The 18,586-nt window shown below is 43.1% G+C and overlaps 1 protein-coding gene across 1 annotated transcript in view; it reads left to right on the top strand.

The window, feature by feature from the left end:
- The window catches only part of FAM222B (family with sequence similarity 222 member B), a 117,522-nt gene that overhangs the window by 9,066 nt on the left and 89,870 nt on the right, over positions 1 to 18,586 (top strand). Inside the window, 1 exon segment of the mRNA XM_075263609.1 lies at positions 12,904 to 13,020. Within this exon segment, the coding sequence (XP_075119710.1) occupies positions 13,013 to 13,020 (8 nt within the window). The 5' untranslated portion in view covers positions 12,904 to 13,012.

Raw genomic sequence — 18,586 nt, 5'->3', positions numbered from 1 at the left:
GGAAAAATTCTACACAAGAATGGTCATGCTCCAGGTTTGCAAATTCCTTGTGTAATTTAGTTTGGATGGGGCTTTTTCACATGTGAATTAAATTCATTGTTTTCGCGTCCGAGAAACTGACTCTGACTTGTGAATGTCGACTTACAGTGACGCAAATCGCGGCCATTCTAGCATGTCTAAAAATATAATAAATGTTATTTGAGTGGCCGACAACCATTGCCCTTTTATAGCCTTATTCACATGACAACCATACGATGGCTGGTTGAATTACCATTAGGCCGGGTTCGCACTGGGTTTTTTGGCCCAGAACCTGAGACAGGGGCCGCCTCAGGCTCCAGTCCAAAATACGAGTAGCTGCGACTGGATGCCGTTGCAGTGCACCAGCATCCAGTCGTGCACTCTGCTCTGGATTAGGCCCAAATGAATGGGCCTAGTCAGGAGGAGGGAGTGTCTGCAGTCAGATTCGCGAGGCGACTCTGCCTGAAGATTGAGCATGTCCGTTCTTTTTTTCCTGGAGTCGGAACAAACCGCTCCCGGAAATAAAAGAACTGACCGGCTCCCATTGATTTCAATGGGAGCCGTCTTTTTGGTCAGGATTTTGAGGCGAATACGGCCTCAAAATCATGAGCAAAAAACCCCCGTTTGAACCCGGTCTTATCTGTGCATTTTAAAACCCTTGAAATTTTATGGCGGTTTTTAGTATCCGTCAAACCAGACAAAGATAGAACATGTCTATATTTTTTTTTGAAAAATTTCTTCATGGCCACGTCAATAGACCTGTTGAGTAGAGTTTTTACTATGGCTATTTAAAAAGTGACCACCACATTTTCCGTCACGTGAATAAGGCCTTACATTAGGTTCACACTAGCGTTGCCTCTCTGTTGTTTGGGTCTGTGGGGGGACCTGAACAATGGAGAGACGGACCACCAAAACAGCGCTTACACACTGCGCCCGGAAGACCCTGTTGACTATAAGGCACTGCGATGGTGTTTACAACGCTAGGGTCACACTTGCGCCGTGCTCTCCGTCATTCGTATCCTCTGTGGGACCCGTCTGCTAAAACAGTGGATCCCATAGACTATAATGGGGTCCGCTGGTTTTACACTGAAAGTGGAGAGAAATGTCACTTTACAAAGACTACAACACAGATGTGAACAAAGCCTTCGTCTATTTTCAATCCAGTGGTCAGGTGTTATATATTTTTTTGTACATTTTGTGCCCTAAAGTAAAAAACCACCATATGCTGTAAATAAAATTGCAGCAAAAAAAGTGCGGCCTGTTACCGAAAAGGATCTTAATCTCCCTCTCGCTAACGTTACATCTGGTTGCCGTGGTAAACTACGGTGATAAAAACGGCAATAAAGCAGGTATAAATAAAGTTTTATGTGGCCTTGTAAGTCTCCGTCTTACCCACTGTTATATTTTACACATAGATGAAATGTTGGTATTTTTTTTCCCTGTTAGCCCGGCATGTGGTAGCAGTAGCGGACGTTTTGTGCCAGCAGGATTTTATCACCGCCATCGCTGCACAACTGCTTCTGACACATAATTGCTGCGAACTTTGTAATTGAGAGGCATTGTATTAAGTAACGTAATTACACATGGCTGTGGCGGAGTTATGAGCCAGCGGTCTGCAGTCATTACGGAGGCCGGTGATCAATCATACTGTTTCTGCGGCATTGTGTCTTATTGTTATTGGCGCTATGCTCTGTCATCCTATCATGCCTCTCACTAGTCAGACATATAACATGTCAAGTATAATTTCTGAATAAATAATATACTTGTTATCAGTGCTTTGTGTGGACTGGAGCGGGAATAGGTTACCTTTACTTTGTAATATTTATGTCTCTCGCAATGTAAAATGGAGCCGGTTTAAGGTTTGGAGAAATACTGCTGCAATAATACGCTCAAAAACAATAAAATAAACTGGCTACTGCTGTGCAGAATTCTAAGAGAAGTAATGGTTGTATTCCTAGGCTCCACGTAGCAGACCATAGCTAAAAACAAAAATTCTGCAGAAAAAAATGCAGGGAAAACGCATTGCACTTTTGTCTGCGGTATCTCTTGTCCATTTTTTTTGGGCCTAATAAATATATGCTTGGTAGGGGGCCAGCACCTAGCCCCCCAGACTGATCTTCTGTACGGAGCCGCTTCCGGCACCTGTCCAGTACACAATAGGGGGCCAGAAGCAGAAGGCTTCATCCGCTGTATAGTGCCCTTGCACCTTTACTGCAGTTCAACTCCCATTGACAATGAAGGAATCGGGCTGCTTTTCTCGTGGACTGTGGGCATGTGCAGTCTGCTCTGCCCAAGGCCTAGAAGTTACAAGCCACCGCCAGATGAAGAGGACGCTGCTAAGATGGAGGCGGCGCTGGAGAGAGTTCTCTCGCAGCATTGGGGACGCCCCCAGTGCTGTTTGAGCACTGGGGCCCGCCCTCAGTGCTGCGAGAGAGCTAATTTGCATACCGAGAGAAACCGGGATTGTAGGGAACAGCGACGCGGAGAAGACGACGGAAGGTAGGAGAAAAATAGCCTTTCTTAAGGCTATTCCGACATGGTACCTAGAAAAAATTGTGTGTGAGTGATGGGATCCCTTTTAATATGAAAATTGATTCTAAAAAAATAAATATATGGTGGCAATGTTCGTAAAAGTTTACATTCAGATTTCATTGTTGCTGTAATGGTTCTTGTTTCTGAATACTTTGCATATTTATGACGTAGTTATGTCATTGTATCGTTCAATGACATGCCTATATTGAGTGAATTCGTTATAGCAGTGGTTTTATACTTGACATCTAGCAGGTTTCTATCTATTCTGTCCTTGTACTATGACCGACATAGCAGGGCCCTGGATTTTTCGAGCTTTTGTCTATTCAAGGCCTTTTACACGTTGTATAATTACTGCAGTCCTATGATCTTGGCTGCTGTCACATAGCGGCCAGGGACTGGAATGCTATGACATGGAGCACTCGATGACGGTAATATGGATGAAGGTTGTTCTGCATTCTTCTGCCAGGTCAGTCTGCATTGTGTTGTTGGAGTCTAACCCAAGGGAGAAAAACATTATACTCGTGATTGCTAGAAAACAATGGCAGAGAGCTTTATATTATAAAGAACTGGGAATGGGTGAATGCAAGGGACTCGGAGTGTGTTATATCTGTCCAAGGACGTAACTACAGGTATAGCCGAGCATGCCAGCGAGGGTATGAGGCCCAGACACATTGGCTGTGTAATACGGGATATTCTTATCTGATCATGTCCGGCCATAATCTGTGGAGCTTTGCGCTGTTCTTTGCTGGAATCTGATGGCCTGAAAGCTACCATGTGGCTTATCCGAAGCTAAGGCTGCCGCAGGATCAGTTTCCCATGCTTTATACTGCAGCCTTGCTGATATATACTTGTACAATTCAGTATACGTGACTCTGACTTCTCTTGACTAAATAGAATGATTACAAATGCTTAGCAAGTATAGAAAGCTATATTGTACCTGCTATACATATACTGAACCAGATGGGCCTTATTAAAGGGCTTCGTATTGGTTTTATACTGAAAAGTTCTCCAATTTTCCAATATACTTTCTTTATCTGTTCCTTCACAATTTTCTAGATCACTGCTTGATGTCATCCATTGTTTACTATTCATGTGATGGACAGTCCATGGTAATGTGATACACGTAGAGGATCACGACTTGTTACAAGACAGATGTCTGATTACTGTGCTATGACTGTAACAAGCTGTACACCTGTGTGTCCATCCATTGGGGGACCCGAACAACAGAGAGGCAAACCTCTAAAACAGCGGTTACACACAGAGCTTGGCAGACACCAATGGTCTATAATGGGGTCCGTCAGGGGTCTGTCATTTTTTGTAGAGGACTTCTTCCTCCGACAATTTTTGGCAAACTCCGCAACGGAGACTCCAGTGTAGACGTGAACATATTGTAAGTTCACATTAGTGTTTATTTTATTGGTTCTTTTCTTCCATCTCTCTGTTGGCAGATACTAATGGATCCCGACAGATTCCATTGACTATAATGGGGTCGTCCGTCTCCTCTATGTTTTCCACCATTTCCCCACACTTATTTGTCCATCGACAGATTCTGCAGTGGAGCTTCTAACATAATTTTTCTAACATAACCTAAATGTGGATGGCTAGAACCAATTTTTCCTGGCTGTTATAGTGCCGTTTCATCAACTTGTTGGTGAAAACCAAAATACCGTATATACTCACGTATAAGCCGACCCGAATATAAGTCGAGGCCCCTAATTTTACCACAGAATACTGGGAAAACGTATTGACTCGAGTATAAGCCGAGGGGGGGAAATGCAGCAGCTACTGGAAAATTTCAGAAATTAAAATGGTCGGAGGTTTTGGGTGCAGTAGTTGCTGGGGAAGGGGAGGGGGTGTTTGGTTGTCTGTCTGCCCCTTCCCTGAGCTTGAGGACTGTTTTTTCTTCCCCCACTTGGAATTCAGCCTGGCTGACTATAGGGTATCTGCAGTGCTCCTATTAACCCCTTCCCAACGGAACAGGAGCACTGCAGATCCCCTATATTCAGTAGACCGGGCACTGTCAGACACAGTGATACTTAATGTATATGTGTTTCACAGTAATTTTCTACTTTTGTATGTATTCTAGGGAAAGGAGGGATTTAGAACTTTTATTTTTTTATTTCTTTTAAATCTTTTTTTTGCACTATTTTATGGGAGATTCTATACATTAATATTGTGGCTGGTCATAGACACCCCCCCCCTTCCCCTACAAAAAAAAATAATAATAATTTTTTGCTGACTCGAGTATAAGTCGAGGGGGGGCTTTTTCAGCACAAAAACTGGGCTGAAAAATTTGGCTTATACTCGAGTATATACGGTACATTCCTACATGGCAACAAACGATAGCGAGTCTCTGTGTAGCCCTACACTGATTGGGTTCTTGCTTATTGCTTGTTTAAAATAAGTTTGGCTATCCAAGGCATGGTGTGATTCTCTTGCATCTGCACCTAGAATTCTGTTCACTTTTTATATTGGACATATTATGGAGGAAACTTGCAGTGTCAGAGCACGTCCGCTCCTTCAGTGGAGGACAGCCATTTGGTTACACAGGGTGTAAGGACAATGTACGCTCAGAACATCCTTCCCCCAGTGAAAAGAATACCACTGACATCCATTGACTGCCAAGACAGTAAAGGTTTTTATTATTTGCAATAATACTTCCCATTAAGTCATTAATTGTTCTTGCGTTGCCTCCATGATTATTTTGTTCCAGGTTCTTTTATTCCTATGAAGGTTATTTTTACCCAGAGGCGTAGCTTGTGGCTTCTGGGTCCAGTGTCACAGCTGTACTACATAACTGCCAATGACAATAAAGGGAAGGGACACTTTCATAATCAGTTTTTTAATGTCTTAATGCATCTGTAATTATATTTTTTAAAAAAAAGCAGCTTTATAATGTGCCTTAAAGAAGCACTCCGGCAAAGCTTTTATGCCAATGTAGTGCAGCATAGATTACTATTAAAGACTAATGTATAGGCTCATGTGATAAGGCTTGTTATATTTAATATGCTGTTTATGGGTTGCTTGCTGTCTTGATTTCTTTTCTTGATATGGTTCCACCATTGGAGCCTACATTTCTCATGATCCCTCTGGTTTTACTGATACAGGGTGCTGGCTCACCTGGGTTGTCCTGAAAGGACGCAGAACAGAGAACAATCTGATAGACTGCAGAGTTTCTCTATGGTGCACTTTCTACCTGTCTCTCCTGCCTCCTGCTTGTGGTGGGTTCCTCTTGGTCAGCTCTTACAAGCAGGGGGAGTAGTGTGCAGCTGCATCTCACATGATACTGTGCACTGACGCTGTGAGTTAGGGGAGTTGTATATCTCTACTGTTCATCATTATATGGGCTCACCTATTATATCACCTCTCTTATATAGGACAGACCTTATATATTCAGCAACCCTGTAGAGTCGTACAAAGTATAAGTAAGAGGGAGGAGGAGGGATATGATATTCCTTTAGTTCACAGGTCCTACACACAGAAGGCATGGACCGGTCTGCAGAGAAGGGCAATCTCCAAACCAGTTGTCAAATTGATAATTGCATGACTCAAAATGCAGGAATAAGATGGGATGAAACAAATTACACAGGCAAAAAAAAGTAATCCAGCATCTAGTCTAGTAGTTACATGGATAAAACAGGTCGATATTCTTGTTCCTTAGCCTCTCTGACTAACGTTTCAACTCTGTCACATGACCGACTCTGCTCTACTCAGTGGGCCTGTGGTAGAGTAGAGAAGGGTCAGGGAGAGTTGGAATGGCTGCAGGGAAAACCTAGGGTTAAAGGGGCTCTATCTTTGGGAAAAGTCATTTTTAACTAATCACATCCTTGTATAGCCTTTAGAAAGGCTATTCCACACTTACCTTTAGTATGTAGATTGCCTCAGTGGTTTTTGAATAAGTCCATTTTTATTCATATGCTAATTAGACTGGTGCACAATACATCGTGCACTCCTCTCCTGTTGTTTCCTATGGGAGGCTGCTGCTGCTGCTGCTGACTCAGCTTCCTGTTTGCACACACATAGGAGATAATAGCAGGGACCAGTGCTGCTGGGAACTTCCTGTGCTGGCTGGAAGCTCATTAGCATATGAATAAAAACGGACTTATTCGGAAACCACTGAGGCAATCTACATACTAAAGGTAGGTGTGGAATAGACTTTCTAAAGCCTATGCAAGGATGTGATTAGTTAAAAATGACTTTTCCCATTGATAGAGCCCCTTTAAGCATTCTGCCCTCTGCAAGCTTCATTACTCCACACATAACCAAATTAGACTAATTACACAACCATATTGCCCATAAATTAGTATTCTATGCCCCCAAAAAAGCTGTTAGTTTAATTTAAAAAATTACTTTTCATCCATTGGTTTCCATGTTAACAGACCACAAACAAACCCTATGTAGTCTGATCCTGATGTCATATTTTCATACATCTGTTGCCTACTTCGCCATCACTCTTTTATTCCCATACCAATTGGATGCTGTTGGCCTCTTCTTCCAGGTCCTTTCTTGACCCCAGGAAATGCCCCCTTAGCCAGTCAGCGACCTTCCTCAGACAGTGAATGGTTGAGGTGGCATTTGCTTTTTGTTGAGATGTGACCATGAAGTAGGTACTAGTGGGGACTTGGTAAACATTGGACTGGGAGAGGTAGAGGATTGGTGACAGGTTCTTTCTTTTGTTTCACCCATCCTGAGCTTGTACGTCAGACTACCCCTTTAGTTACACTTAGGAGGTGAGCAAGCGCTAGGGGGCAGATGGAAGTAAATACCGTAAAAAAAAATAAAAAAATTGAACTTTCTCTTTAAGTCCAAATCTAGCGTATCATGATGGCCTATACATTAAGACAATAGACCTAATGGTCTTCCGTGGACGAGTTTTGCTCCCCCCTGCTCTTACTTCCCATTCTCCTGACTAGTAAGCTTAGTCATGGTTTTCAAAGCCTGTCTGTGCATTATGTTAGGAAATTTACAAAGCCTTTTGTCTGGTTGGGTTATAATTCATTTCTACATTTGCTTACGTTACCTCGGCAGCACTTCTGTCTCCGGCATTATTTTACTGTATGCTTAACTTGCATTATTTGCCTTTTTAGCTTACAGGGCTTAGTGACAAAGCCGCCCCCCTCCACTCCGCTGCTAACATTTTTCTTCCGGAGTGTCTACGATTGATTCAGTCTGGCATCAGATACAAAAAGGTAGTGAGACAAAATCTAACAAAGCATTATATACACACACAAATGATGGCGGCTCAGAGGCCGGACTCTAGGGGGCCCTTTACATTAAGGAACGTTGGTCGCAGCAGGCCTTTGTGTCTTACTTCAGAGCTTTATATTTCAGATCCTGTATAGTAAATAATGGTTTACTATGTTTTATGGAAAGCATTCGGAGTCGCCTTTTATGTGCACGAAATACCATATAGCAGATTGGTTACTGTGTACTAGAGCGCATCATTGATTTTCTGCAGTGTAATTTAATAAGGCAAATTGCATGGCTTACAGCACCGCGTGTACATTAGCCTAACAACCTCTTATGACCATACACTCCGCTAAGTACCTATATATTGTTACAGGCAAAAGCAAACTGAGTGGTAGGATATGTCAGCAGGCCTCTCTTTCCCCCCCCATGTCCTATACCTGACCTCTCAGTATTGGGGTACGTCCGCTCAGAACGCAAATGACGGCATTAACAAAGCAAACGTTTTAGGCCCGTGTGGAAAAAATATTGCAATGTAAGTCCTGCATGTCCGACTTTGTGACCCTGGAGTATATTAATAGTGGTAGTTATGGGGTTCGCAGACCCGGGCCTGCACACAGCCAATTCTGTTCCCCTCTTCTGCGTTCTATAGCAGAAGGGGAAGCTGGGGGTGGCCATGAGCAGGACTGGGGATAGGTAGGGAAATAGGCCGTTACCTGCTGGGGATACTCCAGTAGGTAGCGGCCTATTCAAAAAGCAAAAAAGGGATCCTCACCTACCTGCAATGCCTTAATGGAGCTGCGGTCACCTCCTCTTCCTTCACCCGTGTATAAGACGTCTGCGTCTCAGCACAGGAGGTGTGATGACGTCTTATCATCGCCGCCTGCGCTGAGACGCAGAGGTCTAAGCCAGGACGAATCCACTTAGTTTTGTTTTCAGAGCAGCCTGTCTTGGGCTAGTTTCGAAAACAAAAAAAACGGTAAAATTGCCGCCCCTCCAAAAGTGCGCCTGCTTCACCTCACCTCCACTGGGTCCAATACCCAGATCTGCTGTTCGGGACAGTGTGGGCCCCGGCAATATTCATATGCTGCTGCTAACTCGCTGTACCAACAGGTCTATGTGACTGCGCTGCAGTACCAAAACCCACCACTACAAATAAAAAATATATATATATATTTATTTTAAAGTTTTTAAAGGCAATTCTTGATTTTAATCTCATATTTTTTTTTTTAGTTTTTGCTTAAACAAACTAAAAAAAAAATTGTACAAAGGAGATGGAGCAGAGTACAATATATTCGATGCGGGCTAAAGCTAGTTTAACACTTGCTCTGGGCAGTATCCAACGGTAGGTTCACACTAGCGTTCGGGTTCCTGTTCAAGTGGTTACCTGCGGAAAACTGAGGACCCCATAGACTATAGTAGGGTTTGCTGAATTTCCGCCTAAAATCGGCAGGGAGTAAAGTCCTGCTCGTCTGTTTTTTCGCTGGTTTTATTCTGAAACTGGCGTATGGAAGTTCTCCTTGAAGGACTTTTGTCTCTGCTTATTTTAGGCGGAATCTGCGCAGGAGTCTCATACGCAGATGTGAACCTAGCCTTAATATTAAAGACCTTTTCCATATTGTCCCGAACATTGTGGTGATATATTTTACTTAGCAGCACAGTTTATATACATGAACAATTTTTTCATTTTAGAAATGGGCAAGGCAGCTGATAACGACCAGAAATAAGCATTTCCCTGTAATATGACATTAACCCTCCCTCTTTGATTCCACAAATCACTTTCTGCTGATATCTCGGTATGCCTATTGTTATGTATACATAACAGGATGTTTTTAGAAGTATAAGAACGCCGATATCTCCATCAGGGTGGTGCCTCGCTGTGAATTTCCTCTAAATATTTACTTTGAAATAATCCTGCTTATACAGAATCTGAGAGCAGGAGACGCTCAGCGCTGCTGTTGTTACTATATGGGGGGGGGGGCAAATATACTACCATTTTTATGGAAGCAATCAGTTTTGTAAAGTTGGTGTATTTTGTCTCTGGTATGGGCAACAGCAATGTTGGTATTTGGCAAGTCTCTATGTCTGACACAAAAATGGCAGCCGCGTAACAATGATGGCCACAGTCCTAAAAATGTGTGTGTGATATAGTTACATAGTTAGGCCTTGTTCACAACATGATTTTACCATTCATGATGCCACGTATCCATATAAAAGAAAACAAAAAGTAAAAAAAAAGTGTGTGTGTATATATATATATATATATATATATATATATATATATTGTAATGTCCATCAAATTCAGCCAGAAGGAAGAGGAGATGGATGAAGGGATAGGATTGTTGAAACATGAGGGTAGTTGAGAACGCACTGTTACTGCGCCATGTTATTCATATCTTGGGAAACTCTACTAAAAGTTGTCCACAAAGAACCAGCACTGCAGAGTCAGGAGCCTAAACCACTAACTCCAACCCTGACTCCTAATTTTCCACAGCCCCACTCCGACTTAGATCGATGACAGCCACAGTGATGCTGAAGTAGTAAATTCTGGGAAAAAAAATAGTGATTGACTTTAAAGGGATCCTATCATTAAAACACAATTTTTTCTGGTCGACACGTAGGAATAGCCTTAAGAAAGGCTATTCTTCTCCTACCTTTAGATGTCTTCTCCGCGCTACTGTTCTGTAGAAATCCCGGTTTTTGTCTGTATGCAAATGAATTCTCTCGCAGCACTGGGGGTGGGCCCCAGCGCTCAAACAGCACTGGGGGCGTCCCCAATGCTGCGAGAGAACTCTCCAGCACTACCTCCATCTTCTTCAGGAATGTCCTCTTCATACGTCTTCTTCCGGCGCATGCGGTCAAACTTGTGAAAGCGGCCATTTTTCTTGTGGCCACGGGCATGCGCAGTTGGCTTTGCCCGAGGCCTACAAGTTTGACCACCTGCGCTGGAAGAAGACGCGTGAAGAGGACGTTCCTAAAGAAGATAGAGGCGGTGCTGGAGAGTTCTCTGGCAACATTGGGGACGTCCCCAGTGCTGTTTAAGCGCTGGGGCCCGCCCCCAGTGCTGCGAGAGAACTCCTTTGCATACCGATGAAAACCAGGATTTCTACAGAACTGCGGCGCGGAGAAGACATCTAAATATAAGAGAAGAATAGCCTTTCTTAAGGCTATTCCTACGTGTCAACTAGAAAAAATTGTGTTTTGATGATAGGATCCCTTTAAAAGTAAAAGTGTATCTAATTATACAGTATAATTCTGTAAGGTCACATTAGCATCGCTTCTCCGTCCATTGAAGATCCAGAACAACGAATAGACAGACCACTAAAATAGCAGCAAAACAAGGAGTCAACAGACCCTGTTGACTATAATGGTGTCCATTGTTTTAAAACTGAAACCGGCAGAGGAAAAACTCGTCAGTGCAGGACTTTTCTAGCCACCAATTTTCGACAGAATCTGCAATGAAGTCTTTTACGGAGACTGACGCAGATGTGAACAAACCTTGAGAATGCGTTTTTTTTTTTTTTTTTTTTTATACTTTAGACCTCCACACTGGTTGTTCTCATGCCCAATTGTCTTCATTACAGTATGTGTTTTAGTACATGCTTTCATATACCATACCATACTATTTATACTCCTAAAAAGCCATATTACTGATTTATTGTGCTCAATGCTTTGTGAATTGCTGCAAACAGTAAAGCAATTTTAGTGCGCGGTGTGCAGAGTTAAATACCACGTAGCATACAGATCTTTCAGTAACAGCAGCCTGTTGTCCTTCAGTTCTTGGACAAACATGGGGGATTCTGTGGGTTGTACGCTATGTTTGAATGTCAGAGGTCTCGGATAAGTCCGTATTTGTTTCCTCGCTTTGATTCTGAAGGGGATTTTCTTAGCGGTAGCCTGACCTTTCATCTGTATGGCTGACAAGTCTGGGAATTCTACAGTGTCATTAACGTAAATATTATATCGCTTCAAGATCTTATAGGCCGCAAAGATGTCGGCTTGATTTATGGTCTTTCTGTAGTGCATGTTGGGAATACGATGTAGCTATATATCTTACCCTGTAATATATCACTATATATATTTCATAGTGCTCCCCTAAAGCCTAAAAATGTACTGTGATAGTAGAGCTTCATATTTCCGGCCTAAGTGGATTGAGAGTATGCAAGCCTAAGGTATATTAAAAAGAAAAATACCTGTAGTTGCCTGTAAATATCTCTTTGGTGTCCTCTAAATGTGCAAAGTGTTTTAGAGCTGGTCTTATCCTACTTGAGAAATCTTGTCTTGAAGGTCCAGACTTTCTTCAAGTGCAACTCTGCTATGATCCCTGTGTTTCTTCCAGGTTTTGCTAGTCTGTAATATCCTAGACATGTGGTGTGGATCAAAATCATGACTTCTGCCAACAGTGGCATCTTAAAGGGCTTTTCCATACTTCAAAAATGTCTATGGAAAAGGTTGACGTGCAGCATTGTTAGTCATTACTAAACTATAGTGTATATAACTGAGATGCCTTAGTGAGCCAGTCTCGCATACAGTTATATGATCGTGTACCTGTCTGGGGATTTGCTTCACATGCCGGGTAGCAATTCCTTCAGAGTCAGCTAATACAGAACAATAATATAGCAAATATGTGTTTTCTTGTAAAGATTGAGTAATCACATTATAACAGAGAGATATAAGCGGCTGCTACTAGAGGAAATGTCATTATAGTTGTAGATACAGTTGCAATCTTTCCACTGCAAGCCCTGGCGGCATCAATACAAAGGTGCTGCACAGAACTGGTCAAAATAATGACAAACTATCCACCATGGTGGAATCCTCCGATGTCCATTCATACACAAATGTGTTTTCCAGCATTTGGAGTTCTTTTTGTATCTTTTATGTGCTCACTTTTGTATATTCTGAGCCAGTCGGATAGAAATATTTATTATTTCATGGAGAATACAAGTATTTGCTAAAACAGACATGCAGCTTAACAGGAGCTAGTGAATGGCTGCTATCCCTGGCTTTAAAAGGTTTGCAAATACAGTTATATATCACTCTATTGCTAGTTATAGGTGCCATAGGGACCCTTAATAATAAATGACTATATGCATGTTAAGTATTTGCATTACATCTAAGAATTGCTATTAAATTGCAGTAATATTCTATTCTTTTTATCATTTCCAGACCATCCATTCCAGATACACTGAAGGGGACATCAAAGGGATTCGATCACAATGCATCCCTAAAGAGGGTTAAGGATGTATCCCCGTAGCTCTTCTAAACCACTGTGACAATGAGGCAGTAAGTATAGATAACATATCCGTTTCTAGTTTTTAATATTTGCGCTCGTTGTTCTGTTCTTTTTGTTTTCGTTTCAGACCTTCTGGAAATTGACTGTCGGCCGCTGATCTGAGACGCCCTACGTGGTCTGCTGCCTTACATCATCTCTACAGGAGCAACCACACATAGGAAGGTAAATCACAAAATGGATGTCCAGGCCAGGAAAACATCCCTTTAAAAATGTTCCTGTTTTTCATTAGCATTTCTCAATTTATAATGAGACAGTCACAGAACATGCAGTCCGTAGTGCAGGCAGCATGTCCTGGAGAACAAGGATTGATACCTATGTTGACAAAAGCTTATAAACATCCTTACACCCTTCCGATTTTTTTTTTAGAATTTTTTTTTGCAGGCAGATTTTTGAGACGGAAGCCACCTCAACATCTGTCTCAAAAAATGACTTCAATTCTCACATTTAGGCTAATGATAGATAGATGAATGTGTAATGGAAGCAGCTGCTGGCACCTCAAACTGCTGATCTGCGACGGTTCTGGGTGTCTGACTCCCACCATTTTTTTTTTTTTTTTTTTTATAACTTTAATTTTTATTAAACATTTTCCAAAGGTGGTATACAAGTAAATAACCAAATGTAAAACATTCTCAACAGAGTAAAAAGGAAGGGGGAGGGAGAGGGGAGTCAAAGACCATGCAAAATACAATAAGAGTCCCACGATGACCATATGGCCTGGAAAGCGTCCATGGTATGGTTAAGGGAGGCTGTCAGGCACTCCATACTCCGGACGTCCTTCACCCTGGCTACCCGCTCTACACCAGATGGGGGGGAGACACTTTTCCAATGGAGGGCTATAAGTGTTTTGGCTGCAGTGCATATAAACAAAATCAATTTAGATTTCTGTTTTACCTATGTGCCTAGGGGGGAAGTTATGCAGTCCCACCATCTTTAATAGATGACCTATCCAAAGGAAAAGGTCATCAAGCTTCTAAGTCCAGACAACCCCTTGAAATATTTTAAAAAATTTAAAAAAAGCATAGCATTAAAATATGTGTATATTACGGCCTATATTTTATCATTTGCAAAAAATGTAATGCAGTCCCTTGAAGAAGTCAGAGGAGTTGGTCTCCATTTTTTGATTTTTAAGGGGCCACTCAGCTTTTAGTCCTGTAGGAGGTAAGGTTTGATCTGAGATGTAGGGTATTCCTGTATGGCTAGTCCCTAATACCCTGTCCAATTGACACAGTTATGTGGCACACTAGCTATTACACCTCCAGCGCCTGCTTCCTAAGCTCTCCTTAATACATGCTGATATTTGTCCCAAATATATCTTACTGAGCGGGTCCTGCCTTCACTACCTCTGAGGCTTCAGGAAACAGGTGAATGATTTCTTACAGGAATTTACATACAAACCTACCGTATATATGTCATGTGCGGTACTTTCCTGCTTTCTGTACATGACACAGCATTAGGGCATATATACGTACTGCCTGGATGCGCAATGGTGCTCCTATACGATGACGCCTTTGGAGGGACAAATAATACACGCTGCCCATTGAAATCAGTAGGTTGTGCCTGTATTTCATGGACATGTTATTTGTAGGTGTCAGGATGATATATAGTGTAAATGCACTAGTATAAATATCCTGGTAGACTCCATACTGTAGTGTAAATGATGTAGTAGCCTGCACTCTGCAGCATAAGGATATGTTCACAAGATTGAATTTAGAGATTTAGAGCTTATTTTGAGGTGAAATACAATGTGTGGCAGTGCCGGAGGCTTCTCTTTACAGGACACTAAAAAAGAAGGGTCCTGCTTCTCCGCTGATTCTGTGACCGATTCAGGCTCCGTAGTGCAGTGACACTATTGCTCCTTAACCTCTTTTTTTTTTTTTTCTGGACCCAATCACTGAGTAAACTCATGGTGGAATGCACAGTACTGAAACGTTGAAAGAAATCAGAGGTGGAGGACCGCCTTAAATTCCTCACTTTTCATCATGTGTGGATAGACTGCACACTATAGTGTAAATATCACAAGAAAATCGCATTCTATGGTCTAAAAGTTTCGATTGACCACACCCTCTAGTGTATATAGCCTACTGGACTGCACGCTATAGTGTAAATCAGTCTTTCTCAAAGTGGGCGATAACGCCCCCTTGTGGGAACTGGAGGCCTATAGGGGGGCAGTAAAAGGCACAGAGAAGATTGGGGGGCGTTGAAGCGGTTTAGGGGGGCGATGGCTAATTTAAAGGGGTGGTATCATAACAATGATTCTATCTATACTGCTTGTTAATGTGGATTTAAGACTTTTCCTAAATACACTGCTTCAGTAAACCTGCTTTGTTTGTCCACTATCTTACTTTATTCACTTCATTATGGACACTAGCACCTGGCCCCCTGCTCATTGCTGAGGGAGCCACATGACGTAGCTCCCTGCTGTGTGGGGGGAGAGAGGGGGGGGCTGAGTGTACGGAGCCAGCCTGTGTCTGCACCACACATACACATCACATACACATCACCTAGCTCCCTGCTGTGAGATAGAGGGGGGGGTGTGGGATAAGTGCTGCTTTCTTATATAAAGCAGTCTAAATCCTACTGGGCTAAAGGACCTGGTCTCTCTGTTCACTAGGATAAAGCTTTATTATATAGAGCAGGCTGCTAGTGGGCAGAGGAGCCAGGTCCTTTAGGAAACTCCGTACAAGGTAAATCCAAGTCTACAGAACCTTTTGATGACATCACAGGCCCTTCAGTCATCCCATAGGATCACGCTATGTGGTGGGCAGGGCTAATTGACGCGATGTAGTAAAGTAAAAAAATTTGGGGGGGCGCTAGAAAATGTTTAATTAATTCTCGAAGTGGGCGGTAGACAAAATAAGTTTGAGAACCTCTGGTGTAAATGGTATGATAGACTGCAGGCTATAATGTAAATGCCCTGATAGACTCTAATGTAAATGTTTTTGTAGACTACACACTATAGTGTAAAAGCTCTGATTGACCGCACCCTTTAGTGCAGATATCCTAGTAGACTGTGTGCTATAGTGTAAAAGTCTTAATGCTTTGGTAGACTGCATGCTGTAGTGTAAATGTCTTTGTAGACTGTAGCCTGTAGTGTAAATGCCTTGGTAGACTGCACACTGTAGTATAAATGCCCTCGCAGACTGCACGCTGTAGTGTAAATGTCCTGGTAGACTGCACGCTGTAGTGTAAATGTCCTGGTAGACTACACGCTGTAGTGTAAATGTCCTGGTAGACTGCACGCTGTAGTGTAAATGTCCTGGTAGACTGCACGCTGTAGTGTAAATGTCCTGGTAGACTGCATGCTGTAGTGTAAATGCCCTTGTAGACTGCACACTGTAGTATAAATGCCCTCGCAGACTGCACGCTGTAGTGTAAATGTCCTGGTAGACTGCACGCTGTAGTGTAAATGTCCTGGTAGACTGCACGCTGTAGTGTAAATGTCCTGGTAGACTGCACACTGTAGTGTAAATTCCCTTGTAGACTACACGCTGTAGTGTAAATGTCCTTGTAGACTGCACGCTGTAGTGTAAATGTCCTGGTAGACTGCACGCTGTAGTGTAAATGTCCTGTAGACTGCACACTGTAGTGTAAATGTCCTGGTAGACTGCGCGCTGTAGTGTAAATGTCCTGGTAGACTGCACGCTGTAGTGTAAATGTCCTGTAGACTGCACACTGTAGTGTAAATGTCCTGGTAGACTGCGCGCTGTAGTGTAAATGTCCTGGTAGACTGCACGCTGTAGTGTAAATGTCCTGGTAGACTGCACGCTGTAGTGTAAATGCCCTTGTAGACTGCACACTGTAGTGTAAATGCCTTGGTAGACTGCATGCTGTAGTGTAAATGTCCTTGTAGACTGCACACTGTAGTGTAAATGTCCTGGTAGACTGCGCGCTGTAGTGTAAATGTCCTTGTAGACTGCGCGCTGTAGTGTAAATGTCCTGGTAGACTGCGCGCTGTAGTGTAAATGTCCTGGTAGACTGCACGCTGTAGTGTAAATGCCCTTGTAGACTGCACACTGTAGTGTAAATGTCCTTGTAGACTGCGCGCTGTAGTGTAAATGTCCTGGTAGACTGCGCGCTGTAGTGTAAATGTCCTGGTAGACTGCACACTGTAGTGTAAATGTCCTGGTAGACTGCACGCTGTAGTGTAAATGTCCTGGTAGACTGCACGCTGTAGTGTAAATGTCCTTGTAGACTGCACACTGTAGTGTAAATGTCTTTGTAGACTGCACGCTGTAGTGTAAATGTCCTGTAGACTGCACACTGTAGTGTAAATGTCCTGGTAGACTGCGCGCTGTAGTGTAAATGTCCTGGTAGACTGCACGCTGTAGTGTAAATGTCCTGGTAGACTGCACGCGGTAGTGTAAATGCCCTTGTAGACTGCACGCTGTAGTGTAAATGTCCTGGTAGACTGCACGCTGTAGTGTAAATGTCCTGGTAGACTGCACGCGGTAGTGTAAATGCCCTTGTAGACTGCACGCTGTAGTGTAAATGTCCTGGTAGACTGCACGCTGTAGTGTAAATGTCCTGGTAGACTGCACGCTGTAGTGTAAATGTCCTGGTAGACTGCACGCTGTAGTGTAAATGTCCTGGTAGACTGCACGCTGTAGTGTAAATGCCCTTGTAGACTGCACGCTGTAGTGTAAATGTCCTGGTAGACTGCACGCTGTAGTGTAAATGTCCTGGTAGACTGCACGCGGTAGTGTAAATGCCCTTGTAGACTGCACGCTGTAGTGTAAATGCCCTGGTAGACTGCACGCTGTAGTGTAAATGTCCTTGTAGACTGCATGCTGTAGTGTAAATGTCCTGATAGACTGCACGCTGTAGTGTAAATGTCCTGGTAGACTGCACGCTGTAGTGTAAATGTCCTGGTAGACTGCACGCTGTAGTGTAAATGTCCTGGTAGACTGCACGCTGTAGTGTAAATGTCCTGATAGACTGCACGCTGTAGTGTAAATGTCCTGGTAGACTGCACGCTGTAGTGTAAATGTCCTGGTAGACTGCACGCTGTAGTGTAAATGTCCTGGTAGACTGCACGCTGTAGTGTAAATGCCCTTGTAGACTGCACGCTGTAGTGTAAATGTCCTGGTAGACTGCACGCTGTAGTGTAAATGTCCTGGTAGACTGCACGCTGTAGTGTAAATGTCCTGGTAGACTGCACGCGGTAGTGTAAATGCCCTTGGTAGACTGCACGCTGTAGTGTAAATGTCCTGGTAGACTGCGCGCTGTAGTGTAAATGTCCTGGTAGACTGCACGCTGTAGTGTAAATGTCCTGGTAGACTGCACGCGGTAGTGTAAATGCCCTTGTAGACTGCACGCTGTAGTGTAAATGTCCTGGTAGACTGCACGCTGTAGTGTAAATGTCCTGGTAGACTGCACGCGGTAGTGTAAATGCCCTTGTAGACTGCACGCTGTAGTGTAAATGTCCTGGTAGACTGCACGCTGTAGTGTAAATGCCCTTGTAGACTGCACGCTGTAGTGTAAATGTCCTGGTAGACTGCACGCTGTAGTGTAAATGTCCTGGTAGACTGCACGCTGTAGTGTAAATGCCCTTGTAGA

The sequence above is a fragment of the Leptodactylus fuscus genome, chromosome 2 (genome assembly GCF_031893055.1).
Source record: "Leptodactylus fuscus isolate aLepFus1 chromosome 2, aLepFus1.hap2, whole genome shotgun sequence".
Lineage (NCBI taxonomy): Eukaryota > Metazoa > Chordata > Amphibia > Anura > Leptodactylidae > Leptodactylus > Leptodactylus fuscus.
This window is presented reverse-complemented; position numbering and strand designations above follow the sequence as displayed.